The 27,090-nt window shown below is 52.1% G+C and overlaps 8 protein-coding genes and 3 non-coding genes across 11 annotated transcripts; 4 read left to right on the forward strand and 7 right to left on the reverse strand.

Moving 5' to 3' along the window:
• Positions 1–41: 41 nt before the first annotated feature.
• On the reverse strand, positions 42–2,453 carry SMAC4_03556 (uncharacterized protein). Its single transcript, XM_003351204.3, has 3 exons — positions 1,911–2,453; positions 1,260–1,843; positions 42–1,183 (listed from the first exon to the last, which is right to left on the reverse strand). Exons 1-3 carry the CDS (start codon positions 2,106–2,108, stop codon positions 871–873), a joined length of 1,095 nt encoding a protein of 364 aa, XP_003351252.2. The 5' UTR covers positions 2,109–2,453; the 3' UTR covers positions 42–870.
• A 2,284-nt stretch (positions 2,454–4,737) lies between these two features.
• SMAC4_03557 (uncharacterized protein) lies at positions 4,738–11,217 on the forward strand. Its single transcript, XM_024655428.2, has 2 exons — positions 4,738–9,110; positions 9,167–11,217. The coding sequence occupies exons 1-2, from the start codon at positions 5,421–5,423 to the stop codon at positions 10,739–10,741; spliced, it is 5,265 nt and encodes a 1,754-aa protein (XP_024511316.2). The 5' UTR covers positions 4,738–5,420; the 3' UTR covers positions 10,742–11,217.
• A 416-nt stretch (positions 11,218–11,633) lies between these two features.
• On the forward strand, positions 11,634–14,009 carry SMAC4_03559 (uncharacterized protein; the record flags this gene model as incomplete). The annotated part of the gene is made up of 1 exon (XM_003351206.1): positions 11,634–14,009. The coding sequence occupies one exon, from the start codon at positions 11,634–11,636 to the stop codon at positions 14,007–14,009; it is 2,376 nt and encodes a 791-aa protein (XP_003351254.1).
• A 1,270-nt stretch (positions 14,010–15,279) lies between these two features.
• Positions 15,280–16,296, reverse strand: SMAC4_03560 (uncharacterized protein; the record flags this gene model as incomplete). The annotated part of the gene is made up of 2 exons (XM_003351207.2): positions 16,152–16,296; positions 15,280–15,933 (listed from the first exon to the last, which is right to left on the reverse strand). Exons 1-2 carry the CDS (start codon positions 16,275–16,277, stop codon positions 15,280–15,282), a joined length of 780 nt encoding a protein of 259 aa, XP_003351255.1. The 5' UTR covers positions 16,278–16,296.
• A 1,325-nt stretch (positions 16,297–17,621) lies between these two features.
• Positions 17,622–17,694, forward strand: SMAC4_13999. Its single transcript has one exon. It is a non-coding gene; the product is annotated as a tRNA-Lys (tRNA).
• Positions 17,695–18,211: 517 nt separating this feature from the next.
• Positions 18,212–18,283, reverse strand: SMAC4_14000. Its single transcript has one exon. It is a non-coding gene; the product is annotated as a tRNA-Arg (tRNA).
• A 474-nt stretch (positions 18,284–18,757) lies between these two features.
• SMAC4_14001 lies at positions 18,758–18,845 on the reverse strand. The gene is given in 2 exon segments: positions 18,758–18,793; positions 18,809–18,845. It is a non-coding gene; the product is annotated as a tRNA-Lys (tRNA).
• A 489-nt stretch (positions 18,846–19,334) lies between these two features.
• Positions 19,335–19,824, reverse strand: SMAC4_03561 (uncharacterized protein). Its single transcript, XM_003351208.3, has one exon. The coding sequence runs from the start codon at positions 19,812–19,814 to the stop codon at positions 19,554–19,556; it is 261 nt and encodes an 86-aa protein (XP_003351256.2). The 5' UTR covers positions 19,815–19,824; the 3' UTR covers positions 19,335–19,553.
• A 2,177-nt stretch (positions 19,825–22,001) lies between these two features.
• Positions 22,002–22,298, reverse strand: SMAC4_14002 (uncharacterized protein; the record flags this gene model as incomplete). The annotated part of the gene is made up of 1 exon (XM_066091728.1): positions 22,002–22,298. One exon carries the CDS (start codon positions 22,296–22,298, stop codon positions 22,002–22,004), a length of 297 nt encoding a protein of 98 aa, XP_065947527.1.
• A 436-nt stretch (positions 22,299–22,734) lies between these two features.
• Positions 22,735–23,280, forward strand: SMAC4_03562 (uncharacterized protein; the record flags this gene model as incomplete). The annotated part of the gene is made up of 1 exon (XM_003351209.1): positions 22,735–23,280. The coding sequence occupies one exon, from the start codon at positions 22,735–22,737 to the stop codon at positions 23,278–23,280; it is 546 nt and encodes a 181-aa protein (XP_003351257.1).
• Positions 23,281–24,397: 1,117 nt separating this feature from the next.
• On the reverse strand, positions 24,398–25,993 carry SMAC4_03563 (uncharacterized protein). Its single transcript, XM_003351210.2, has 3 exons — positions 25,603–25,993; positions 25,409–25,541; positions 24,398–25,347 (listed from the first exon to the last, which is right to left on the reverse strand). The coding sequence occupies exons 1-3, from the start codon at positions 25,810–25,812 to the stop codon at positions 24,449–24,451; spliced, it is 1,242 nt and encodes a 413-aa protein (XP_003351258.1). The 5' UTR covers positions 25,813–25,993; the 3' UTR covers positions 24,398–24,448.
• Between the last annotated feature and the right edge of the window lie 1,097 nt (positions 25,994–27,090).

A 27,090-nucleotide genomic window follows, 5' to 3' on the forward strand; every position in this document is an offset into this window, starting at 1 on the left:
ACAGCGGACGGGAACGGTCATCTTGGCGCTTAAAGAGGCTTCCTTGGCATGGCTCTGAATGGAGGACATTGTTATCGATAACGAGCGACCACACACAGCACACTCTCTGAAACAGTAAGATGACGCGCCATTGCAGGAACTGACGATAACCTCAACTGTGAACCGATATCGAGACTGAGGTGCTCGTTACCTCTTCTCACTGCACATACCTAATTGGTGTTGCGTTGGTGTTTCGGCGCAAGGCCACTGCGGTGACGATGCCTGTCGGGCACCGGATGAGAGAGTCCGAGATGTCATCGTCATTTGCGGCCTGATGTCAATGCAGGCTTCCTTTCTGTCAAAAATGTCCGAAAAACCTGGGTACATGCCGGTAGGTATTGGGACGCAAGAAAATGGCATATGGTTTCCAGAGAAGCAACAATGAAAGGAACAGGAGCAAGCAAAGTGGAAGCGCAAAATAAAGTTCCATTGCGCTTCAAGGTTGGTTGGTTTGGGTGTATGATATAGACATCATATCCCCGGGCCCTGATCTCCAAAGACCAGGCCCCACACAAGAAAGCCGACGTCTGAGTGCAAGCTAACTCTTGAGAAAAATAAAAGAAAAAATAATAGAAGAAAAAGATGAAGCCATGACAAAAATATTTCCTCCCAATGGTATCCTAAAACACCTGACGTCCCATCCCATATCTATAGGAGACATCATTATGCTGCCGTTATTTGTCCTGTTAATGTCATATCATGTATAAAAAAACGCCGCCATTGCTGCGGCCTCGTCGTCCTGTACTGGGTCCCCATCGTCATTGGGCTTCCCTTCTTCGTCGCCTCGTAGGGATATTGCATTGCTGTCATCACATCCTTTTGGGACGACACTCATAGAAGGCTTTCGCCGAGAGCGCATCTAACCAAGGAGCAACCAGCGCGAACAGTCTCGTGTGCGCCGACGTCGTTGGGAGCCGCCAAGGTAGGGTTGACCTCGACAAGATCGACGGCGACAAGGCTGCCCGTCTCGTGCACGCACTCGCAGATGAAGTCGCCCTCGCGGAGGGTGAGACCGCCGCGGACCGGGGTGCCCGTGGAGGGAGCCCACATGGGATCGAGCGCATCGACGTCGAACGAAAGGTGGATGGGGGTATCGTTGCCGATGTGGCCGAGGGCCATCTCCATGACACGACCGATTCCGTGCCTGGACGAAAGCATGGTGGTTAGCACGATGCGCTAGGAAACATTCCATCCGATGAGTCCCCAGGGGTAAAACTTACTTGTCAATGTCGTGCATGCTGAACGCCTTGATGCCGTTCTCCCTCAGGATGCGCTTCTCACCGGGGTCGACATCGCGAAGACCAATGTAGACCAGCTTCTTGACACTGAGGAGATTATCGGGCTTCAACCAGCCAAAGAAGTCCTCCTTCTCCTCGCGCGCCAGACCGGTGACGAAGCTGACGGGCATGCCGTGGATGTTACCGCTGCCACTGGTCTCGGGGGTGTTGATATCGGCGTGGGCATCGACCCAGATCACGGCGATCTCGCGTCCGAGGCGCTCCCTGATGGCCTTGGCCGAGCCGGCAATGGTGCCAATGGCAATGCTGTGGTCGCCGCCGAGAGTGAGGACCAGACGTCCCTCCTTGGCGTGCGAGTAGACCTGCTCGGCAATGCGCTTGGTCACGTTGGAGACGGCGCGCGGGTTCTTCATGTTGCGGTAGGGCGGGTCCTCCTTGGGGACGAGGTCCGTGTAGAGGTGCACTTCGTCATCGCCGTGCAGCTTGTAGCCGAGCTCTTCGCGGAGCTGGGTGAGGAGGCCGGACTCGATAAGGGCGGAGGGGGCTGCGTCGACACCAGGCTTGCACTGTTATTTTTTGGGGTCATGTCAATGGATGCCAAACTCGACAGAAGAAAAGAGTACTTGAACATACCTGGCCGCCGGAGAAGCCTACGGCGACAATGCCGAGGTCCTCGGGGTGGGAAAGGAACTTGGATTCGATTGGGGAAGACATGCCAAAAGTCTTGTTGGAGCCTATGGGAGAAGGTAGTTCTTGGACCATTGGCGCCTTTGTGGACGAGGGAGCAGCTATATAAGCCGCTGCTTGGTTATCGAGGCGGGAGGGAGACATCAGCGAGAAAGGAATGGTGCCGAGGTAGGGTAGCAGTGGGGGTAGAAGAGGGCTAGAAGCTAGTGTCGATGCAACCAAAGAGCTGAGATCCTACAAGGCCGGCCGATATTGCTGGAAGAAGGCTAGTAGGTATGTTGTGTTATGAAGAAAACGAGAAAGTTGTTGAGGAGAGAGGATAAAGAAGGGAGAGAAAAGACAAAGCGAAAAGAGATTCTGCTTTTTTCTCCAACCCGCAGCCCATGACATATTTACCTACCTTCCTCCTCACCCTCTCTCCATCATCCCAACAAGGAAGGTTCAAGATGCCTGGCTCTCGCCGCTCATGCCCCGGTGCTTGTTACGGTGTGAACGGATCCGGATCACGGACCACGGAACACTTTGTCCTGCCATGTCTGGCGTATCCCGCCCGAGGAGAGATGGAGTCCCCAAGACTTCTTTTCTCTGGGAATGACGGCTATCACCGGTAGTATCCGACAATACCCTGGCATCTTGTGTCTTAGCATCGCCGAGCCGAAAGAGTACTGTGTAGATCTGGGCATCTGGCGATGAAAGATGAGAAGGTAGCATTCAGTATTACGTACGGTGGACTGTGCTATGTGTCAAGGCCGCCAATAAGAGGACCTTGATGGCCCCCCCTTGATGGACGGCCGACGAGGAGATGGTGATCACAGGTGTGGAGGGGCACGCTTGTTTGACAGAAAGAGATTCCATTCGAAGCGAGCTTTGTCATTCACCTTGATGTTGTGGGCTGTGGCAGCCGGCGATTGATTGCAACTTGCAAGGGATCATTTTGAGGTGGGTGGTTGAAGTTCTGTTCAGACGCTGAGGGGCATCCAGTGATATCGAGGACCCCATCGTCCCATGGGCTTCCACAGGCCGGAGTGGAGGTCATCTGAACTTCTGGAAAACTTTCAAACTTCGATTCTCCATTCTTGTTAGTTTCTGTGACTCACGGTAGCATACGAATCTAATTGACCGCCATACCCCGGTCTGTCAGATGATAGTTTCAACAAATCCCCAGGATGCAGCATCTTTGTGAACATGGACGACAGCGGGCGGAAACCGGCAAAAGCCCGAGTGTCGTCTCCATTTTGGTGGGTGGTTTTGTTAGTGCGAGATCGGTAGTTCCTTTGTCGGAAGCGCTCATGCGGTAGCGGACGTGCTTACGTTACACCTATCTCACTGCTCAAAGTATGCCTATCGCTTATCTAGAATCTTGGGGGCTGCGATAGTCGCGTAACACGAGATGGAATTTGTCCGATGTTTTTCATCATTCTTTATCAGATGATCAGATGAACCGAATATATAATGGCCGGTGGTAAGACCAGGCATCAGGAGCAACCTTTGGCATCCTACGACTGCTGACGTTGCTGTGCGGGACATAACTTCACCAGAGGGACGACCCAGGAAGGCTCGGGGGAAGCTCGCTGTCCTTTAACGGCAGTTCCTCCGACGCTCCTGGATATTGCTTTCGGCTTGGTCTCAGTTTCCGCCTCCAATATCGGTCAAACATCGGCAAAACGAGGGCTTGGATCAATCCACAAGATCATTACAGTACAGGTTGACGACTAATGTGTGAGTTGTTTTATATCGCCAGAAGAACGTCCTTCATTCCATCATGGGCTTCGTCTCGGAGGAGACTTTTCTTCGTCGGTGCTCGACCTGCCTCCTGGTTTGTAGGCCAGACAAACGATTCAAGGTCTGACGAGTACTCCTTCACCACAGACTGTTCTGAATTTTCGAGCTGCTCTTCTACCTTTTCCCGCTCACTGTCGTTAATGCTTTTTTGTGTGATCCTCTAAGATCTCAAGGCGATTTTAGCTTGGTGTTGTCGAGGTTCAACCAACTATGGCTGTGCCTAGCTGAGTCCCAAGGACGGACATTCGAAGCCAGGCCTAGCTGGTTGTTGTGGAGCTCCGCCAGTATGGTAATGCCAACCTGAACTGTGAAGCCGAGGAAGAATACGCCGGGACACGATAGTGTCTGCCCGAGCCCTTCGTCAAGGTATCTTGACAGACAGATATGTAAGTTGGAGAAGGTCTCTTGGGGTTCAAGACGAATCGAGGTGTATATCTCAAAGAACAGCGGGAAGTCGAGATAGCGGCAAAAGTTGGCTCATTCGAAGTTGGTGGATGAAACGAAACATTTCCCATCTCTGACCCCATCCGAATCCAGTAAAAGTATCAAGACGGCACGGGATGCTATTCGCCAGAAGAAAACCGTCTGCTTGGTTCTCCTAGCAACCAAGCATGGATGTCCCCAACGGTACCACCCGTCGTGATTCACGGCAAAGCGAACAGAAAAAGAACTTGTGGGTAGTTGAATAGGGCTCAAATGCTCAAAGACTGAGTGCCGACAGTCCATGCCATTATAGCTAGCTGTTGTCGCCTCAGTTTGGCCTTTTGAATGATCCAAGGTTCACCCCATACGGAATACGAATGGTTATCAGTTATGACATTCTCAGGACTTCATGGGGTCTTTATTCTGTATGGAATTCGGGTCATGACCCCATGGGTTGGGTGGAGCGCACGGGCCAACCACGCGACGGGAGCGCGTGAACCCCGTCCGTCACACTGACTCCAGATCATCATCTCCCGCTGAGCTGAGCTTGTGGCTGCACGGACAATCACAAGTACCTTTTCATCAACAACTTGAACCGTACCACCGACAGAAACCGGTCCCAGCTCCCAGGTCCCGTCTTCTCAGAACCTCCATACCGGCAGTTACAGTCCCTGGGCAATCTACTGCAACCCCCTTACCAACCCCTGCCCATCGGGGCTGGTTGGTACCTTTCTCTAGAGGTCAACCTCCCGTCGACAGCCACCACCAGCTCGGGGCATGGTACTTGCCAATCTAATATTTCCAGGTACATGACCTACAGTCCAATCTCTCCACTCGACAAACGCCTACTATCCCCAAAAAAGACCACAGATTGCCGGATAGTGATACGGAATTTGGACTTCTCGAACATCTCTTTCCCCTTCTACCTTCTACACTAGTGTACTAGCTACGAATTATGACGCCTCGACATACTCGGCACCTTACATTCTACTAATTCTGACTTCATAATCGCGAATGTAGTCCTCTAATACCTCGACTCCGAGACCACGCGATCATCAATCAGTACGGGGACAACCCCTAAGACGACAGCACGGCGATCGACGCGGATACGGGGGATACGGGAGGAGCCCCTTAAAACAACCGCAGCGCAATTGCGCTTTGCCCACCGCGATCCAACACCGTCACCCTACCTCTAGGGCTGGCTGAGACCCAGGCCGGGAGCATACGGGGAGGTAGCTGAGGACTGAGGTGATGACCATGGAGGAAGAAGTCCAGGAGCGAGGAGGCCGACGGTCGCGGCCATCCACAGGGACAAATCCCGACAGCAACGCCGATTCCCAACCTTCGACGCGAACTACTGGCAGTAACAACAACAACAACCGCCCCTATCCCTCGCCTGCGACCTCAACTACGAGTCCAGGTACATCGCTAAGACCCGATGAAATACGGCCACTGCTTCCTGCCCACTCAGCTTCCTCTCTCTTAGCAGTACCCGAAACCAGCTACTTGGAAGGACCGAGCATAGAGTTGAGGCAGTCCGATTCACAAGCCGAAATCGCCGTCCACCAGCACCTAAACGAGATCGAGTCTAGCTTTTCCGCCCCTATTTCTCCTTTCCCGACATCAGAGAGAGGCGTCGACGATACCTATGACCTCTTCGACTCCGCGTCCAGGCAAGCTGCACCAGCCGGGCCGAAAGCGACCGCTGCACCTGCGACTCCTCCGCCACCCCCACCAGCGCATGCCGACGCACGATTACAAACACCCAGAAACACGCAACAGTCGAGCTACGAGTCCGAGAATGACTCCGAGGACGACACACAACATCTCCCCCAAAACAGCAACAAAATGCGTGTAGTCACAGCCAAGGAGGCCGACGAGACCACCATGCAGAGGTCCAACTACGAAGAGGAAGAGGGTGGAGGCGAGGAAGAGAGCCAGAGTGGAGAGGATGAGCCGAATGAGGCACATGAGCAACATGAGCAACATGTTGCGGATACATCCATGACAAGTAACACGACTTCGGCTCTAGAATCCTTCTCTCCGTCTCCCCCAACGAGGGCGACACCTCGCGCTGTTTCGCAACCAAGTCAAGACAGACAAGTTGACGACCATGACGGAAATGGGTCGTCCCACGAGCAAGAGCACCATGACGAGTCCGACGAGTCTGATTATTGGCACGAAACTCCCACCAAACCAAGGTCGACCCCCGGGAACAACAAGAACCCGCAGCAGGTGCCCTCCACCCAGAACGCTAGAAAAACTCTCGGTAAAGAAAAGATGACCCCGGAACAGACACCGGAACCGACCCCCGAGCACCCCTCCAAGCAGTTGCATGTCAGAAAACAGGCTCCAGAGCAGAATCAGACAAAGAACCAGCAGTCTCCGCAACAAGACAGAGGCGAGCTTCCCAACCGCCCCAAGTACCTTAAGAGAGGCCAAAATGGACAGCGTGATTCCGTATCATCTTATACTAGTGATCTAGATCCCGACAGTGATCATACGATTGGTATGGGAACAGACTACGCGCTGCACTCCGGCGGTGCGTCTTCTTCGACGGAAAGGCCGGGAGATACGAATGGGCTCACGAGGACCATCAGCCTGGGCAGCTTTGCTAGTGGCTACGAAGACCCTGATCCCTCTGGTCCCATTTCCGGACTTACTCCTCTTGACGAAGCTTACAATGCGATATCCCCGGAGCCAGCGGTCATGCGCCAGCTACGGGACCAAGAAGATGATGGGGTACAAACACCCAAAGCCCGCAAAACACCACCTCCTCTTGCTGCGCCATCTGACACAGTTCTCGCCCGGCATGTTAGAGATGTGCAGGTGCCCGAGTCTCTGGCGAAAGAGTACAGGGCGAAGACAGGACTGACGACGCCGCTGAAACCCCTTAGCCTCGCCGATCTTAAGAGTCCCGGAAAGCTAGGCGCTTCGGCGGTGACAACCCGGGCTGGCGGAAAGAGCTTGACTTTGAAAGAGCAAAGTAGCACCATTGAGCGGTTGAGCAAAGAAAATTTTGACTTGAAGCTCAAGGTCATGTTTCTAAGTGATCGCCTGGATAAGCTATCTGAAGAGGGTATTAAGGAGATGATCTCGGAGAACGTGGAGCTCAAAACTGGGCTGGCCGTGTTGCAAAGGGACAACAAGATGCTAAGGAAAAGGGTCAAGGAGTTGGAGAAACAAGTCAAGGACGAGGATGAGCGACCAGGCACTGCCCGCAGCGATCAGTCAGATGAGGAGAGTGCTGCCTATAATCAAGAGGTGCAGGAAGAGTTGATGTACCTCAGGGAGCAATTAGAGGAGCACATCGTCGAGATCGAAAGGCTGCGGAATGAAAATCTCCATAAAGAGGCGGAAAAGAGACGTATGGTGGAAATGGTTCGGACCCTCAGCGAAAAGACGGGCGAGAGGTTTGGCGGAGACCTCGATCGACAAGAAGAGGCCGATGTTTACAAGGATCTGCTCGAGCAAGAGACGGCGAGGAGGGAGCAGAGTGACGAGGATAACCGAAGGCTGCGCGAAGAAATCTTCCGCCTCAAGCAGGAAATGGCAATGCAACCGAACGGCAATGGGCAATACCAGCAGCAACAGCAAGGTTCCAACATGTCTTACCTCAGCCGAAGATCCCGTGATCAAGGGAGCGCTTCCAGTCGGCCTACGACTTCGTTTTCTGCTGATCAGGACGTTGCAAGCTCGGCTGCCACTCTGATTGAAGAACTTCGTCGGGAAAGCGAACAGCTGCGCCATGAAAACGCCGAGCTTCGTCGTGAAGTGGGCGCACAAACCTCGATGCTAACATCCCGAAACCGCGAGAAGGAACGTCTCTACCAAGAAATCGAGGATTTGAAGATGGCACAGCGTCGCGGAGGCCCTGCGCCGTCTACTATCGACAGCCTCTTGGAGAGGTCGGCATCCCGCGCCGGTGTCCACGAGAGATCACACTCGAGAGCTAGCGGCAGAACCGGTATGACGGGACTGGACGACGCCGACCGTGAAGAGCTCGAGAATAAGATTTCTCAGATGCGGGACAAGAACAACGAACTCCGGCTTCAGAACCAGGATCTGGAGCGTGAGTTGGCGGCCTGCATGGAAGACTTTGAGATGCTCTGCGAAGCGAAGAAGCAGGCCGAAGAGCATGCTAATACTCTGCAAGATGAGATCGAGGCAGCGATGCAGGATCTTGTTAGCCTGCAGACTGAGCGTGACGAGGCCCTTCAAGAACACGCGAACCTTGAGCAGGAGTTCGAAGCTCTGCGCAAAGAAGCCCAGGAGGAGATCGATGCGCTGGAGGGTGAATCGGATCTCCGTAGTGCCGAGATTGAGCGCCTCCAACTTGATCTGAACGATCGTAACGAGAATTTCGATGCCTTGCAGGAGGAGATGCGCAAGATGAGCGACGCCCTTGTTCGCCTGGAGGATGAGCAGGAAGCCAAGCACAAACGGATACAGACGCTTGAGCAAGAGCTTAACGACGCCAACAGAGAACTAGAGGAACTCGAATTCAAGCTTCTCGAGGCCAACGACAAAGCCAACCGTCTATCAGTCCAGCAAGAGTCAAGCCAAGGGGAGATTGCGTTCTTGCGGGAAGAACAGGAGAACGACAAGATCCGGATTGGTGATCTGGAAGCGGCACTGGCAAATTCCGAGCAAGGTATGCGTGATGAGAAGGACAGAGTCAGAGAGCTCGAGAACCGCCTGGCCCAGGAGAGGAGACAACGGGAGATTGTCGCAAACAGGGAGAAGGAGGAGGTACAGCAGTTCATCAACGAGCTCAACAAGGAAGCAACAGCGGCCAAGGACGAAGCCCGACGACTGCGCAAGAGCCTGACCAGCAGAGAGGTCGAGGCTACGGAGTGGAAGGAGCGGCTACTCGAGCTCGAGAATAACCTTCGCGAGGCTTTAGGTGACCTGAATGGCACCAGGTCTAGCCTTCTCAAGGTAAGCTGCCCTGTAACTGCGTTGCAACCTGGATGCAAAACTGACAAGCATGATAGTCTATCGCCAAGCTCCAAATGGACCTCGAAAAGGCCGTCCGCGACCTTGACACCACCAAGGCATCACTGGCTGAAAAGGACCGCATCATCAAGCAGCGTGACGCTCTTCTTGAATCCCATGCTCTCGAATCCCGCAAGGTTGGCGAGATGCTCGACAAAGAGCGCCAAGCTCATCGGAACACCAAGAATCAGTTTGAGACGTTCCAGAAGACGCACCATCATGTTACGCGCACACTGTCTCAATCAGACGCGCGCATTGCGGAGCTGGAAAATGGCAAAGCCCAAGACAAGAAGCGCATCGCTCAGCTCGAGGCTACCTACAAAGAACAGCTCACCGAACGCAACACTCTGCTGCTCAACCTCTGGACCAGGCTATCCAGTCTGTGCGGTAGCGACTGGGCTCACGACAATAGTCTCATCAATGGTCGCGCTCTGCCTAGTCTGGAGTCGGTCGCTACCATGTTCCCTGGGTTCAGCAAGAACCTCTTGGCTGCGGTGAAGACTCTGGAGACCATGGTCAGCAGCTTCCAGACCAAGGTGAAATCAGTGGAGCGTGACCTGTGGAGAGAATACCAGGCGCTAGAGAGCCACCTGGAGATGCGAGCCAAAAAGATGGATCGTCTGGAGCACATTGTGCGCAACAGCATTGCAGCCGGCACCACGGGCAACGGCGTCCTGACGGCCGCTGAAGCCCAGGGCAGGTTGGCCCGACTGGAAGAAGCCTACAGGCAGCTCAAGGTGGAAAATCACACTCTCCGAACAGCAGCCGAAGTGCGCGCTAGAGCCGCGTACGCCGCTGCACAGTCTTCTCGAGGAGGAGGATCAGATCGTCACCAACAGAGCCCCAGTCCACTGCCGTCAGTAGGGCCAAGGGACAGGGAACGAATGCCCAGTGACAGAATGTCTATTCACAGTCAAGTAGATACCAGAAAAGGCCCCGGCAGCAGCAGGCCGAGTTCCATTGCCGTACCGCAGCGATCAGCGAGTAGCAGTCGCAGGTCCATGATCAACGACATGGACGGGCACACGGACGATGGTTTACTGTCGGGAAACTCCCAACGGCCCCTGTCTCGGGCACAAAGTAACCAGTCGCAACAAAGTCATCAACAGTACCAGCACCAGCAGAATCACCCCCAAGTGCAATCCCAAGCCTCCTACACTGGCCCCGGTGGTGGAGGTGGGGGGATTCAACAAACGTCAGCCGAAAGGGGAGTCGCTCCTCCTTCCGGTCCGGGGTCGAACGCTAGTACCAACAACCCTGCTGCCACACCTGGCATGTACCTCCAAGCCGGAGGTGGAAGCCAAACAGGAGGGACAACAAGCGCAGACAACAAATGGATGCTGAGGTTGAGAGACCTGGAGTACAAGCTCAAAGCCGAAAGGGAAGGGAGAATCTTGGACCGTAACGAGGCGCTCAAGAGGATCAACACGAGCGAGTCGGAGAACCTGGCCCTGAGAGAGAATCTGGAGAGGGAGAAGAGGAGGAAGCGGGAGAGCGCTCAGAGTTCCGGCACGAGTAGTGGTCTCACTGGATTGGGCAACGGCGAAAGGGCTGATCCTAGATCGTTCGCGTAGCCGAGGTTTTCCTTTAGCGTGTGAGCCAGTCATAGTCATGTTCAAGGTCAAGGACAAGATTAAGGTGTTTTAAAGCTGTTACCTCTAATACTAGGATATGGATGCATATTGTATTAGATGTTGGTTGCGCTGGCTCTGGACCATCTTCATCAGGGACAAGGGAGTAAGTGGCGTTGGAGTAAGAAGACGTAGCAAGTAGAGGCGTGGAGAAGAAAGATTTATTGGTCCATTGTTATTTTCTCTTCGTTTTCGATCATTATTATCTGTGGTTTGGCCATGGGTCGGTCGGTTTGGGTTTAAACACACGGTTTGGGGACGGGCAGCATTGTTACTACTACCACTATTACCCCTTTTCCTTTATATTGATGTTGTTTTTGTACGTTGATTGTCAGTGATAAGATAATTAAGTAATCATCAAGCAGTCACCATCATCCATCGCTTTGTTTTTAAAATACCCGATACCACATGCCCTCGAGCAACACAGAAATGGACGTGGCCGTAGAGGTACTCACGGATTTGCGCTGCGAAATTGCGATAAGAGCAATCCGCTAAGCAACTGGACCTGCATGAATGTGACGTTGTGCCGCGATAAGCCTTAATAGGTAGGCGGTGTACAGTGGCAGAAATAATTGTTGCAGCTTGTTGCATGGGCAAAGTGAACTCAAAGTTGGGGTCAATTCAAGTACTTGTACACATCCAGTATCAACATCATCAATAACCAAAAGTCAGCACCACACAGGAGTACGGCAGCGCCATCCCACCGTCTGTCTCCTCCTCCTCCTCCTCCTCCTCCCTCCTTTTTTATCCTCGGTTCTATACAATCGCCAAAATACTTATCGAATCAGCTCGACTACACCCCGCCGCCGCCCTATCCCGTCTACATTCGAATTCGATGCTCTCCACAGTGCGCAACAATGCTGTGCGTCGCAACTTCGGCCTAGGCCAGGCGCCATGTTTATCATCCATAATCACAACAACCGCCACATCCCGAAGTGCCGTTTGCCTATCGACCAACCCCTGCGCACAACAATGGCACACACGAAGGGCATACCGGACAACACAGGCTCTCGAAGCCAGGGGGAAGTCTGCGGCTGGCCAGATGATGATTGAAGCCATGGGAATTCTCCAAGCAGCCGGCAAAGTCACAACTGAAGAAACCGCGACACCGAAAAAGGCACGGGGGCGGCCAAAGAAGGTGGTTTCTGAAGCTACTGAGGATGAAAAAGAGCCCAAACAACGGGGGCGGACCAAGGAGAAGGTGGAGGTTCCGGAAACTACTGCCGAGGATGTAAAAGCCGAGGATGGAAAAGAGATTGAAGAGAAGCCCAAGAAAAAAAAGCCACGGCTGAGCAAGTATGATCCCAAAAATCCAAATGGGGTCGCATTCGCGAAGCCAGCAAGAAGGAGGCCAACAACAGAAGAAGACGAAGCAGCGAAGAAAACAACGACCAAGAAGAAGAAGACGTCATTAAAACCAGCCAAGATCTCGAGAAGCGATGAACAAAGCATGCTGCGACCTTGTGTTGACCCCGTGCAAGAACAACTATTCGACACAGAGCTTTGGAGCTGGCTCGATTATGGGCGCTCCTCCTCCAGGGGGCAGTCGCTTCCACACCTCAGGAAATACGACCGAACCCGAGTCCATGTTACCAGCGAGAAGATGGTGGACGATATCCTCGAGTACATAAAGCCCACCTTGAAGCGCCACGAGGGCTGCGACCTCATCGATCTAAACCCTGGAGCGGGCGTCTGGAGCACCAAGCTGAACGACCTGCTCAAGCCTCGCACGCACCTGCTGCTCGAACCGGACGCCGACTTATACAAACCCATGCTTGAACCGCTGCTCGAGCGAGATGGTACCAAACTGATCGCCAAGGACGGTGTCATCTGGGCAGAGCTGTTATCGGTGCTCACGCCCGAGTACCTGCCGCACCAGAAAGAGCACCAATACACCGCCGACGACGTGCCCGAGCGCAACGACACCCTCCTGGTCACCGCCAACCTCGGCTCCTACCCCAAGAGAAAATACGCAAGCTTCGCGAGCGCCACGGCCATGATCCTGTACCAGTTCAACCACGCCATCCGCAGCGGCGCTCTCTTCCAGAAATACGGTCTAGTCCGCATGCTCCTCTGGCTCGACGACGAGGACAAGGCCGCCATTCTCCCGAAAATGGCTCAGCGCCGCCGCCGCGTGGCCGTCGACGCCGAGCTCAACTGCGAATCCATCACCCACGTGGCCGGGCCCGACTACTCGGACATCGACCCGTCGAAGCGTCTCTGGTTCATGCGCGACGTGAACATTGACCGCAGCAGCGCGCTGGAAACGCTCCAACGCATGCGCGCGGCCGGGATCAAGACGCCTCCCGGGCGGGAAACCTGGCTGCTGCGCGAGATCTCGGAAAACCCCGACGAGGTGGTCGCCGCCGGCGAGGCTCCCCTCACGTACGACTTCCGGCACCAGGACGAGCTCGACAAGCTCGAGCGGGACTTTGAGAAAGGCAAGATGGAGGTGGGCTCCGACGAGCACAAGCTGATGGTGCGCATGCGCATCCAGATCGGCTCCGCCAACCGGCGGTTCCAGATCAACCACAAGGAGATGGAGGCCTTCACGCAGCTCGTGGAGGACTGGCGCGCCGCCAAGGCCGCGGGCGGCGACAACGAAAAGGTCCTGGCCGAGATCATGAGCCGCTACAAGGCCTGGGAAAAGAACTTTCTCAACATGGGCACGACCGCCAACGGCGACTGGTTCGTCCAGCGCGACAACCAGCACCTGTGGAACCAGAAGTCCATGCTCTGGGACCGCCGCGCCGTCGAGCCGCTCGTCGTCAACAAGGACGAGTTCTTCCCGCACGTCCCGCTCTCCCTGCTCGACATCCAGCCCAAGGCCGCGCACAGGGTCCTGCGCTCCATGGGCCCCAACTCTGACCGGTCGGGTGACATGGCCGACGTGTTGATGCGCAGCATCATGATCTACACCAACTCGCCCATGAGCAAAGTCCTTGATCGCCTAGCTCCGGGAGCCGCCGAGTACGTGTACCCCAGGTGTGAAAGCTTCGTTGACCCCGATAAGGGCGGCGTTCCCTTCCCCGGCACCACGGAGATTACCGTGCGCGGGATGAGCGCGTGGCAGTATGAGGATTTGCTGGAGCAGTGGATGAAGTGGCCGTTTAAGCCCAGACTGGAGGACCTGATCAGTCAGTTGTCGGATGAGTATAAGGATGCGGAGGAGGACGGGGGCAAGTTTGGGGGTGTTAGTCCCGAGTTTTAGAGAGAGGGATCAGTCAGGAGTCAGGAGTCAGGGCTGATTTGGTGCTTGCTGCCTATGGTAGACTATGCATGTAAAGTGTAGGTAGGCTGGGCAGAAAGGGAAGTGAAGTGAAGTGCCTGAGATTTGGGCTTGTACAAGTAAAAAGTTAAAATGGAAAAAGAGCCGGAAAAGCAGATGTGGGAAAGAAGGCAGCAATTAGGACACTTGTTCTCAGGAATATGTTTGATCATTTATACACAGGAGGGAAGCCCCAACCAGATTTGGGCAGGAAAAGTTATGAGATGGATCACGAATGATGGGAATGATTTAGATGGAGGGATCCAGCTAACTGAGGCTGGAAGGGATCGCCAGCTATATAGAGCTGACGATACAAAGAGGAAGAAGGTCTGCAAACGAGGGGATTCTGGGAAGTGCCAGGACCGCTGTCAAAGAGGGTGCCTGCAGGGCAAAGGACTAGCGGTCTGGGCAGCAAACGCCCAGAATCTTCTCACAAAAGTTCCAAACAACTTTAATCTAGAAGTCGGGTAGATAGACACTTACTTACACCTGTGAAAGTCGACTACAGGCAAGGAAGACCATGACCATGTTAGTGTACGATAGATAGATAAGAGTGGGATTCCCAAATCATACGCAATTTTCATGTATTTGTATGATGCTACCGAAAAAATCCGGGGGACACGTTACAGTTTGACTGACCTCTTCTAGCATAACCCTGAAAAGCAACCCTGAAAAGCAACCCTGAAAAGCAACCCTGAAAAGCAGATGTGGTGCACAAACATACTGGAACATTCATGCCCACCAGTGATTCTATACAAGACCGTAATTCTGAATGCCCCCAGGACCCTCCAGCTCGGTGTCTTTACTATGTAGGTAAGGAGGAAAGACGTAGAATCAGAAGAATCGAATTTACACTGCTCCGGGCTCTGTAGCTAACTCACTCACTATCTTTTCTGAGCATAGGTAAAAAAAAACACATTTTCGAGCAGTACGGTATGCTTGCAGTTTCTGCTTGCTTTTGTCACAACTCTCAAACCGTATCCCCCGGATTTTTTGCGGTCTGTATTATATATCAACCATGAGTGACCCAATCTGGGTGTGATGACGAACTTCGGTCAGGTATGTACAAACAAACTAGGGCAGGAGTAGTGCCCTACGAACAAAGTGAAGGTAAGGTAGCTCTCGAGGGTAGGTAGTTCCACATAACAAGTTGGCTTCTCTAATTTTCCTCTTACTCTTACTCTTACTCTTACTCTTACTCTTACTCTTACTCTTACTCTTCCCATTCCACGTCCTCCTCCTCCTCCTCCTCCTCCTCCTCCTCCTCTTCTTCTTCTTCTTCTTCCTCGTCCAAAATATGAAGCGCCATCGCCGCTTGAACAAGAATTGCCACTACCGCAGAAAAAGCAACCGCCATGCCGGGCATCTCCATGCTGTGCCCTCCCTCGTTATGAACTCCGTCCTTATGATCGGCGGAGTCACCTCGGTGATGATCTCTGGAGGGCGTTGGGGAAGGCTCGGCTGTGGTCTTCGTGGACTTTGGCTTTTTGGAGTGAAGGGAACTCCAAGCGCTTGATTTGGAGTGATGGGAATTCCATACGCTTGGGTTCAAGCGATGTTCTCCGTGTGCAGCTGTTGAAGTCGTTGCCGTTGCCGTTGCCGTTGTGGATGACTCTACTTCCGACTGCAGCGGAAGAGAGGACTCTGAGGAGGAGGACGCGAGGGAGCGGGACACGGAAGACTCGATCGTCGTTGTACCGGTCTCTGTAGAGGTGAAGGTGAGCGTGGTGGTGTAGAGGCTGGTGACTTCGGCCTCATAATTTTCTTCGCTGTTGACGCTGGTGCTGCTGTTGGTGTTGGTGGAAGTCGTTGAAGCGGCAGGAAAAGACACCGCAACTCCGGTGACACCGCTAGTATTGGTTGGGACCTATGTGTGCAACTGGACTTAGTATTGAGCAGGTAGGGTATTGATGTGTCTAAAGGGCGTGTTCGTTCAGGCAGTAGCACAGTGACAGAAGTCTTTTTGTGGTGGCCAAAACGCCTTGGGCTAGAGATAGAAGAGCTTTCTTTACTGCACTACTGCCGGAACGAATATGGCCTACTATGTTGGAAGAAATCGCCGAAGAAGAGGGAGTGTTTACTCACCACTTGGGTTACGAGGATTTGCACATTTGTGCTGGGCTGTACTTCCTCTGCGAAAGCAGCTTGGATCGACGCCCCGGAGAGCCAAACTGTGACTGAGTTTTTGATAAATCTGTTGAAGTACACCATCTTGAGATGTGAGTGTAGGATGTCAATCTGAATGTTGAAAAAGTCTTGACCGGCTCCCCGAGTTGAGCAAGGAACGATCCCAAGAAGGACGGGGAAAACGAAAATATCTATATATGCCAAATAATTTGACTGAATGAGAGAGGGGGAACTAGAAAAGCTGGTAAGAAAACCGGGCGGGAGAATTTATAACCTCTTCGTAGACCTGCCCGTAGCAACCTAGGCATCATTGAAATCCCTCCCCACGTCCATGTCCGATGTTGCAGAGCGCCGAGCAGCGGACATGAGATGGGTATTTCTATCGGAGCTGCAGTCTCAAAAGCCTCAGTCAGACATGTGCTTCAATCTTGATGGCGGTTGTCAATGCAGTCGGCTTGCTGTAGAACCTTGATGAATACGTAAGGAGATGATTCCCAGTGAAAAGACATCACCTTGTATGTCTTCGATCTGCTGGAGCGTGGTGATATCTCAACAGCAGCATACCTGCCATTTGCCTCAAGTTTGTGAATATGTATCCGGGGAAGGACATTGCCTGTAGCATGGAGTCTTCTTGGAGCTGACAAGCATGTGGCGGCCATAGTAGAAGCATGGCTTTGGCCTTGACAACATGCAGTTGAAACTCATTGATTTGAGATGCGCATCCCAGATATTTGACTAGCGTCCAAGAACATGTGGCATGCAAGAGGAGGAGTAGATGTCAGGTATCAAGGAAAATTTCAAGTTGGCCACGAGGTTCTCGAACACAAGATGCACCTACTGCAGTCTGCAGACGGAGTGTCATTACTTCCAAACATGACTGAGCCCTTTTTGGTGCATATGGAAGTCGCAGGTTTCGACTACTGAGTATGCAGCGGCCATGCCTTTCCAAATCTGCAATACCAAGATGGACGCATGGCAGGTACAAACAATTCGCAACCTCGGCGCAGGTAACAGCTTCCCGACGGTTCGGGTGCGGCTTTTCCCAATCAACTTCCAGTTTATTCTGCAAGAGGAGCTTGAGGGCTTTCCGCTCATTCGACGCCCTGTTCATGAGCCGCTGTGAATTGTCTTGCATCGCGTCATCTTCTGAGGGCAAACACTTCACTTCAACATCTACGCCGTCGTCCTGGACCCCGATCCCGATGCCTTTTTACATGTAGAAGAGATGTTTTCGCAGATGCATACCTCTAGAAACCCACAGTTATTTTCTTCCTCGGTTGTCTGCTCTCAGTGGTGTTGCGGCATCACGTCAGGCGTCAAATTTCCAAAGCTTCACTCATCGTTCAAAGTCCATGCCAGTATTAGCGATGACTTCTTGAGGAGTGGGTCCGAGCGCGGACTCCAACAACACACAGGCGGTTAATCACCGCCCGGCTAGCTCAATCGGTAGAGCGTGAGACTCTTAATCTCAAGGTTGTGGGTTCGACCCCCACGTCGGGCTCAATTCCCGATGTTCAACAACATCCTTTCTTTTTCGCCGTTTTTTCGCCCTTGAACCATAGAGTTCTTTTTGCCCTTCGCCTGTCGTCATTGTTTTGGTTTGCTTATTCTCTTTGTGTCGTCTCTGGTTCTTCTTGTCTCTGATCTTATATCAGCTATTGTTCGTTAATCATACAGTCTCTAGTGCCTATGAGGACGCTGCTGAGAGAAATATGTCTGAATTTTTTATTTTTTTTAGGGGAGAGGGGGGGAGGTGACAGTGAAAGAGCACCACAGACTAGATAAACAGATCATCATCAACAAATTAACCACAAAATACCAAAGACCACGAACAACCAAACTCTTCATTACTTGCGAGAGCTTTAAATAACGAACGGAAATAAGCATTCGCTACATAAGATTGACTTTCCAAAGTCTAGGGTTTTCTTGTACAGGAGTGTCTTCTGGGGAGCACTCGAAAGAATAGGAAGCAAAAAATAAAAACTTCGAAGGCTTCACGAACAAAAGTGAAAGCAACTCGATCCACCCAGGGGTCGAACCTGGAACCTCCTGATTCGTAGTCAGACGCTCTGCCATTGAGCCAGCGGACCTGTTGAAAGCAGGGTTCAGATCTTGACTTCATATCGTCACCCGGGCATCATCCGAAAACAGTGATTGAATGTTTCTCGCTAGTTGTCGACCTCATCCTCTTTTGTGACATTTGACAGCTCCGACTTCCCATTTCAATCCCCCATCTTGCTTTAAAAATTGAAAGTTCAATTATTCCGTATAAACCTACTCCCAAACAGTCTTTCGTTCGAAGCTTCTCTTCACATCCCTTTCAACTAAGAGAAAAAAAAATCATCGAACAGATAGTGAACAACTGTTCCTCGTTCAAACTACCACTAAGCAGCACACTAACTTGCCCACGTACAAGTTCATACAGGACATAACTATTAGAAAACACGTCCGAAACAAGACACTGAGCGAACAAAGGAAAGAATAAACAAATAAGAAAGGAAGAAAACGCAGCAGAGAAGGACACTAAAAGAGGTTGCAAAAAGAAGTTGGAACGACGGGAATTGAGCCCGACGTGGGGGTCGAACCCACAACCTTGAGATTACGGAGGAACTCCTTAAGAGTCTCACGCTCTACCGATTGAGCTAGCCGGGCAAGCGGCTGATCAATCATTCCTTGATAATTAACATTCACTGACTTTTAGCCTATAAGCTACAAAACCCCCAACCTGATTCGGGTGCGGGTGTGGTCATCATCCACAATAGATGTTCACGACCACAACTTGAAGAGCGAAAACATACCGCGACCAAAACAGCTTGCGCAAGGCGGCGAAGTCCATTATTTTTCAGAACTGGAATAATTGTTGTGAGCTAACAGAGTGAGTGAACAAAATCCAGGGTCGGGTGTTGCATAATGTGTGGTTTGCGCTGCATGCATGCAGCACGCTTTCCCCCGCCGACGACAACACCAACGGAGAGGCGACGACGGCACTTGATGGTTTCCAAGAAATCCCACATGCTGCTTACGAGAACACAAGAACAAGAAGCTTCCACGGCAGGGTCATTCCTCGCGCTCGCAGCAACTGCCTACATTTTCCGAAGTCGCATTGATCGGGCAACTTCCATTTTCTCAATTCTTGCTGTTCACTCCAGCCACTATCCACGCTGCATACTATCACATCCGACATTCAGCACCCATCATCCCCCTTTCCCTTCCTTCGTCCCATTCCTCATCTCATCCCTCCAATTTCCACCCCAATTTCCACCCCCATTCCCACCCCTACCATAGACTACTAGACCCTCCGACCCTCTCCCTCTCCGACCCTCTCACTCTCCCTCCCCCTCTTAATTGAAGGGAACATAACTAACAAGTACTGCAATCATCACACCTCTTAAACCCATACCCCAAATCCTTGCACGCCTGCACAAACTTGTTGTGCTGCGTGCCGGGATTCACGCAGCAGCCCGTGAAGCCGCAGCCGTAGACGCCGTACTTGGCGCCGATGCGGTCGCAGGCCGTCTTGGAGTGGTCGGTGCCGCCGTTGCAGGCACACTTTTCGGCAACGACGGTGGTGCCGACGGTGAGGAGGCTGAGGAGGAAGGAGAGGGTTGTTACGAGACGCATATTAATTGATCTGTGAGGCGCGATTGGGCTTGGGTGTTAGTTTGGGTATTGAGAGAGGTTGAAGTGGTTGATGATGATGAGTGGGATTGGGATTATTTGGGCTGGACTGGACTGGATGACTAGATTGTTGAGGAGGCGTACCTTTGATGGTTGACGATTGAGATGAGCAGAAATGCTATGTCTGATGGAGATTGAGGCTTGTTTGAGACTCTGATGGTGATAATAGATGGGATAATCGAGGACTCAGCAGATGAAGAAGGAACTGGCAAGGCCTATTTAAGGATTTTCGTCAACTCTGCTTAGGCACTCTAGAAGTCACTCGATGTTCACGCCTGTTAGTCTTCACCGAGAGTCTCATACCACGTTCGGCTGTATTGAATACTACATCTTGCGTTACACGATGTTGGCCGGAGAGGTAAGCAATATCGCGAAATTCATCCGTCTTGGCTTCGAAAGTTCAACCCCTGAGGGGTCTGGAGAGGTCGATTCGACATGGTATGGGCTCAGTAGGGAGGTTGAGTGGTTAGAGACCATCCCCCCAATATGTCCACGATGTTTTGGATGGCCTAGACGTCTCTAACAGGGAGGCTTTGATATTCCAACAAGAACTGCAACTGTCCATCTGCATTCTCGTTCGAGACCTTTTCTTTCCGTGATCTACCAAGGTGGCCTTCCAAGCAAGTCTAGCCTCTAACTACACTCTAACTACACGATGACGTCTAAACAAACGGAGTTAGCTGAGACCACATACGGCTACAAGATCTGACTGCTTGTCACTTTGTTACGCCCCACGAGTCTCGGTATGCTGGTGTCGAAAGGAATTCCGGAGAGAAACACTCAATAACTTGAGGACATGCAGCAAATATCTTTGTCCAGCACTGACATGGCAAGTGTCGTGCAGAAGCGTTACTCCAAGGTCAACTAGTTGTAGTGTGCTCAAGTTGAAACTGTTACATAAGGTATTAGGTACAGGATGTTGCGAGTGGCAACTCAGATGTTGTCATCCGGAACTTTTGTGTTCCCGACCCCTTTCGGGGATCTGCAGTATCATTCAAGCTTCGTGTTACACAAGCCCAAAAACCCCAAGAGCCCGCATCCAACCATCCAGACTTTATGGCGGTGGGCCAACAGCTGGACATCATCGATGCAGTATCATCTGGTACCGCAAATTCCACTGGTAAGACAATCATGGCTTGCCGTCAGAATAGAAGTGGCCGAGGCGTAAGAAGGACACAAATGATTCCGACAAAGCCATTTCAAGAGGACTTGAACATATGAGAACATGTCTATCCCGTCCTTCAAATGCTACGCTGACTCTCCGAAGAAGAATAGGCTTAATATGCGTAAGAACCTTAACCGGGAATGCGGGTGAATGATACTGTGAGCCGAGGGGGTGCATGGTCACATCTCCTGTCCCGTCCGTGATCGAGCCAATAAAAAGTAGTTAGAGGGAAAATGATGGTTGAATGGTTGCGCATCGTCTTATTTCGGCTTCCTGCTTTGCACACCTTCCTCATTGGAAATGTATACCTGGGTCTAGACCTCGGTGTCGGTGAAGCTTCGGAGATGAAAGACCAGGATGGTTGATACAACTTTTCCCGCCAGCGGAATTGATTGATTCGATCCAATAGATGTCAACTCCGAAGTTGTTCGCAGAAATGGACGCAGGCAACCTCGCTGAGTGTCCGCAAAATCTCCTCAACCAAATAGCTTCCTTTGTCGCCTGTATTTGTCCAACAAGCTCTGCTTCACAAGGAAGGTGTAGTTGTGGTCTGTCTTTTGGAAGTCCAACTGAATCTATCCGGGCCAATGATAACCTCCAGTCCTCACGGACCCAGACTGGATTCAGCTGGAGCTCCAACAGACAGGCCACAAGTCCAACGTCGTCATATGAGGCAGAGCCTCCTGGACAAGCACAGGCAACGAAGGAAATGTTTGATGCGGCTGTTACGGGAACTAGAGCCCTCTCTTGAACTCTCGGGGGTATCTTAACGGATGGCTATGTCTTCATCGACAACGTTTGGGATGCTGCGACCAGGTATAGCCCAGTCAGCTTCAGCTCAGAGTTAAACCATCGATTGTCAGGAGGGACACTCACCCGTTCGATTACCAAAACGTCCTGAATACAGTGGACAACGACCTTCCACGGTATGGCTAGAATCGCATCCATAAGTGGACCCAGAGAAATCACTCCTTTCGTCGTTGAGACTTCATGGCTCTGCTGCTGGCCACATGCTCCGTCAGGAGCTCATGAAAAGCCGCCCCCGGGGCTGCCTCGATGCTATCCAGAGATTCCGAGGACAAGTCCTTGTCTCCCATTTGGAAAACTTGGCTCTGGTCAATGGAAGCCAAAGATGGAGCTCGGCTTTTGCGGTGAGGCGATTGAATACGGGCTTCCTCTGCACCGGATCCGGCGCACCTCCCGACGCTCAGATCGGTGGAAAGGGGAGTGGGGGGTCGTGAGTTGACATCTCGAACACCCATGATTTGTTGAGAATCACAAAGCGTAATTTCTTAAGGCGTGTTGGCGGGCGATTGTATTTTGTTGGAGTTTGGCGGTCAGCATGACATTTGACGGCGATGTTCGTGCGGCGTTGGGGTTGAAGCCGTAAAGTGGAAATAACGATTTACGGACGAGCGGTCCTTCCCCGGCCCGCAACGTGAACTCATAATGACGCAAATGTGCCATTCATCATTCTACAGCTCCTTCCCCATCTACCCCGTGCCGCTCTCGGGGCTCTAGCGTCATATCGTCGCATGAGGTGAGTTGGTTTCGGTCAGTTGAATTGTCAAACCGAACATTGACCACACTCACGCCGTCAACAACCGCATCCGTCAAACTTTTATCGAAAAGACTCCCTCTGCATCACACAACATAGCACACCACAGCCATCATCTCCTCGTACCACAAACCAACATCATGGCCGAAGACAAGCACCAATGCCTCTCCCTCTACGACGTCTCCATCCCCACCTTCCTCCGGGGCCTGCACACCCTCAAGCATCTGCTCGTAACCGCCACCAAGCACGCCCAAGTAACCGACATCTCTCTGTCCGAAATGCCGTCCTGGTCTTTATACCAGGACATGAAGCCGCTCACCTTCCAAGTCCAAGTCGCCAGCAACACGGGCAAGAAGTTCATCGACCGGCTGACGGGCCAAGACGGCCCCGCCTTCAAAGACGATGAGACCACCATCGAGCAGCTCATCGAACGCTGCCAGCACACGATTGATCTGCTCAAGAAGGTGGACCGCAAAACCATCGACGAGGCGCACGCCAGGAACAATACCATCAATCTCCAGCTCAAGGATAAGGTGTTCAACATGACGCCGCAGCATTACGTGCTCAAGTTCGCGGTGCCGAATTTCTTCTTTCATGTGCAGACTGCATATGCGATCCTGAGGATGAAGGGCGTACCCGTGGGGAAGATGGATTATTTGAGCAACTTTTTGGCGCCGGATGCTTGATCCCATTTTCCATTGTCATTTGTCATTGATTGTATGGTCGGACACTGGGAAGGGATGATGGGAATTTATTCGATGGAGAGTTGATGATGATGAGGTCAATGTGCTTTCTGGTGATTTTGTTTGTTGAAAGAGTGTCAACGCTTTTTGTAATCTTGTGTAGGAGATATTCGTCCCCTAGACCTCTAGAACTAGATATCACTAGCCCCCGATATTCTCGATTCCGCCACAGTCAAGTACTCGCCCGTCTCGACATATTGAATCTGTATAGAGAGAGATCACACATTTGTTAGATGTTAGTTCCATTGTTAAGCTTTCGTTTCAATTTGCTTCCATTTGCTTCATTCATTCTGTGTGTGCCCCCAGCACAACGTGCCTTCCAAACGAACCTCCCCCCCCCCCCCCCCCCCGCGCAAAAGTATACAAACTTACCTGATACAAAGAAACTTCGTTCCTGTCCAGCGGATCGACAATTAACCGAATGATGCCCAGCGCCTCATCGCCGTTCCGGTCTAAATAAAGGGAACTGTCGTTCCGCGTGAGTCAAGACTCAACCGGCACGGGAATGTTGGAATGTTGGAAGGGGGATGGATAATGTGATTGGGTGAGTGGGACCTGACTCACCTGTGTAGACGATTGTCTCTCCGATTTCGTAGGCGGCCATGTTGATGTTGGTGGTTGTTGTTGATTGTCGGGTTATGGGGCAGGTAGATAGATGGGCAATTTGCTGTTATCGGAGTTCTCGGGCGCTTTAGTTGAACGGGATGTATGCAGTAGTGTTGACTACAGTTTTTTGTGATCACAAAAGTCCGAACTTCTACTTGATATTTCTTTCTTACATGTTCGACTTCAACGGCTATCAATAACTTCCAGTGTCTACAACTGGAACCCACAAACCACTACGTCAGTGGTGAATCGGTGATGGATATATGTGCCGGAAGTTGAAGTGTTCGGCCCGCGCTTTGACGTGATCTCATCAGCTGTGCGGAAGCCAGGATCCGGACTGGTGATGGATGGGGTTAACGGAGGTGGCCGTAGCGGAGTAACCTTGAAGACAAACCAAAAACCAAGCGCACGGATATAAACGTGTGAAAGCAACATGATGATCGTGGAAAGGAGGTATTACGAATTCTAGTATTTGTTGAATGATTATCAGGCAGACACTTCTTCCTTAGGCCAGCTCGCACTCAATAACGTTCTCAACCGCCGAAAGTCCACTCGACCAGAATTTCGTAATCTTCAGTCCCAACCCGCTGCCCTCGATGAGGCTGTGCCACTGATCCTCCGTTCGCTCGCAAGCCGAAAGCTGCGTCATCATCAGCATATCGCCCGCGGTGCTTTCCCAATAGGCACCGGTGCTTGGGATCACGCATTCGAAGATGAGCAGCTTGCTGTAGCCGGGCTTCATCGCCTCCGCCAGACGAGCGAGGATCTTCTGGCAGACATCATCCGGCCAGTCGTGGAGGATGGAGTGCATGAAGTAAGCCCTGGCGCCCTTGATGGGCTGTTCGGTCAAAAAGTCGTGAGGCATGCGCTCGATGGAGGGATCAATATCCTTGGCGTCCTCGATGACGGGGGCGAGATCTTGCAGGATCAGTTTGCCGGGATGGTTGGGGTATTTCCTCCTGAACTCGTCAATGTCATGGCCGAGACCGCCGGCAACGTCGACTACCAGTGGCGCGTCGGGCTCGGCACCAGGGAACAGTTCTTTCTCGACGGGATAGATCTTGGGGTGATGCCATGGCAAGCGACCCTGCCTGTAGCCGCCCATATGGTGGTTCATCTGAGGACCCATTCCGATGGTCCCGAGATACAACATGCAGTTTGGCACGGTGCTGTTGTATGATGCATGGAAGGCTGTGTGGGCGGCATCGACGGGGTTCCGCCAGTTGGTCTCGCGAAGGAACTTGTAAAACTCGAATGGGCTGCGGCCAATGCCACCAAGCAGGCAAACGTAGCCGTCGCCGATGACATCGAGGCTCATTGACTTGGTAAAGTTTGTGAGCTTGTACTCATCCTGAGCCACTTCTACAAGATGGCCCATGGCGCAGACGTGACGCATTAGGCGGCCTGTAATTTTGACTGTTAGCTCGGATTCTTCTTCGTTCGTCAAGTTATTTAAGTCACTAACCGAGAAGTTGAGGATCCATGCCCAATGACTTGGCAAGGTCGTCAACCTTGTGGACGGCGTCAACGCCATTCTTAACCATGAGCTTCCAAAGGCCGACATCGACACCTGTAATCAAAGCAGCATCAAGTCCAGGCTATATTTGTTCTTTTGATTAGCATTATAGCCCAGAGGATTGGAGAGACTCGGTCACTTACATCAGCCCATGTGTGCTGCACCATCTGCTCACGGGGTGTCAGGAGAGACTGGAGAAGACTCCGGGCCTTGACAACCATCTTCAGGCGGGTCTCCTCATTTTCTTCCTTCCAATTTTGGTTGAGACCATCGAGATCCTTGATCAACCCCGACACAGCATCGGCATCGCTTGGCCGAGTGGCGAGCGAGAGATCAACTGTTGTTTTGGACATGTTGGCTGTATGTATGTGATGTGTTACCGAAGCGAGGAGAATGATACAAGGGCTGTCAACTGCGAGTAAAGAGGATTTTCTGCTGCTTTTTATACATGAAAAGGCTTACGAGGACGGTCTACCTGACAAGTCTGAGCTCCTCTCGCTATCTCCCCCTTTCGCGGGAAGAAGATGAACCCCGATGAACCCCGATGAACCAGCACAACCCATCTCCACAGGTATTCCGTGGCGACGGAATAGTGTTTTATGGAACAATCAGAGTAACTGTTTCGGCAGGTAAAAGCGGTGCTCACCATGGTTTGAGGGTGGGCCGGTCGAGTAGCTCCGGGATATGGTTCGGAAAACCTGGTCAGCAATCTCAACTAGCATGTATAACTCGTGGCTGATATGGGGGCAATCCTTCTGATGATGCCACTCTTCGCTTCTAGAAGTAGAGCCTGGCACGTACCTTGAGGCTTGATCTGTCTAGACTCCTGTCCCAGGCTGCGTGGTGATATAGTACAGTGTACAAAGGCTGAAAGAGCACCTCCTCTTCATTGTCACCTTGCCATCTCGGCTGTCGCCCACATTCCCACTAGACGCGTTGCCTCGAGGATTAACTGGCAGGCCTTCAATCGATGGTCGTGAAGATCGCATCCAAACTTGGGCAAGAATGCGTGATCATGAAAATGAGGATGGGACGACGTTAAAGAAAGAAGCAATGAAAGCTGCACTGTGCCAGATGTAGGGCTGGACCCACCAGATAAGGGTTGTTAGCAAGACCGCTGGGCGTTGGCGCTTTGACAGCAGTTCGGCACTAACCGAGACCCGCTAATCCAGCCTGTTCCAGGCCGTACGGTGCCATACAACGACCCTGTCCAGGCACCGGGTCACTTTTCCGAGGGCAACTCCACCAGGGAATGCGTCAAAAACACCCCGCCACTGTGCAGCATGCACCGACCGTTTCATGAACAGTGGGTTCACGTTACGGTCTACTGAAAGTCGAAATCTCGTTGTCGATGAAGAATGCAACCTTGAATCCCATGATTGTAGCGAGCACGAAGGTTGGCAAGGTTGGGGTAAGAGCGAGACAATTGAACCTCACCGCCACACCGTCCACTATGAGGTGCTGAGAGTCGAGACGAAGAAGGAACGAAGATGGCGACTTCCACCAGCATAGACACTCGAACTTGAGTTGGGTTCACCGATGAATTGCTTCTTCAGACTCGTGACTGCCCTGCCTACACACAGATGGGTGTGCCTACCTTGTTCGTCCTGCCTCATTTTTTTCTAGCAGAC

This window comes from Sordaria macrospora, chromosome 6 (genome assembly GCF_033870435.1).
Source record: "Sordaria macrospora chromosome 6, complete sequence".
In the NCBI taxonomy this organism is placed as follows: domain Eukaryota; kingdom Fungi; phylum Ascomycota; class Sordariomycetes; order Sordariales; family Sordariaceae; genus Sordaria; species Sordaria macrospora.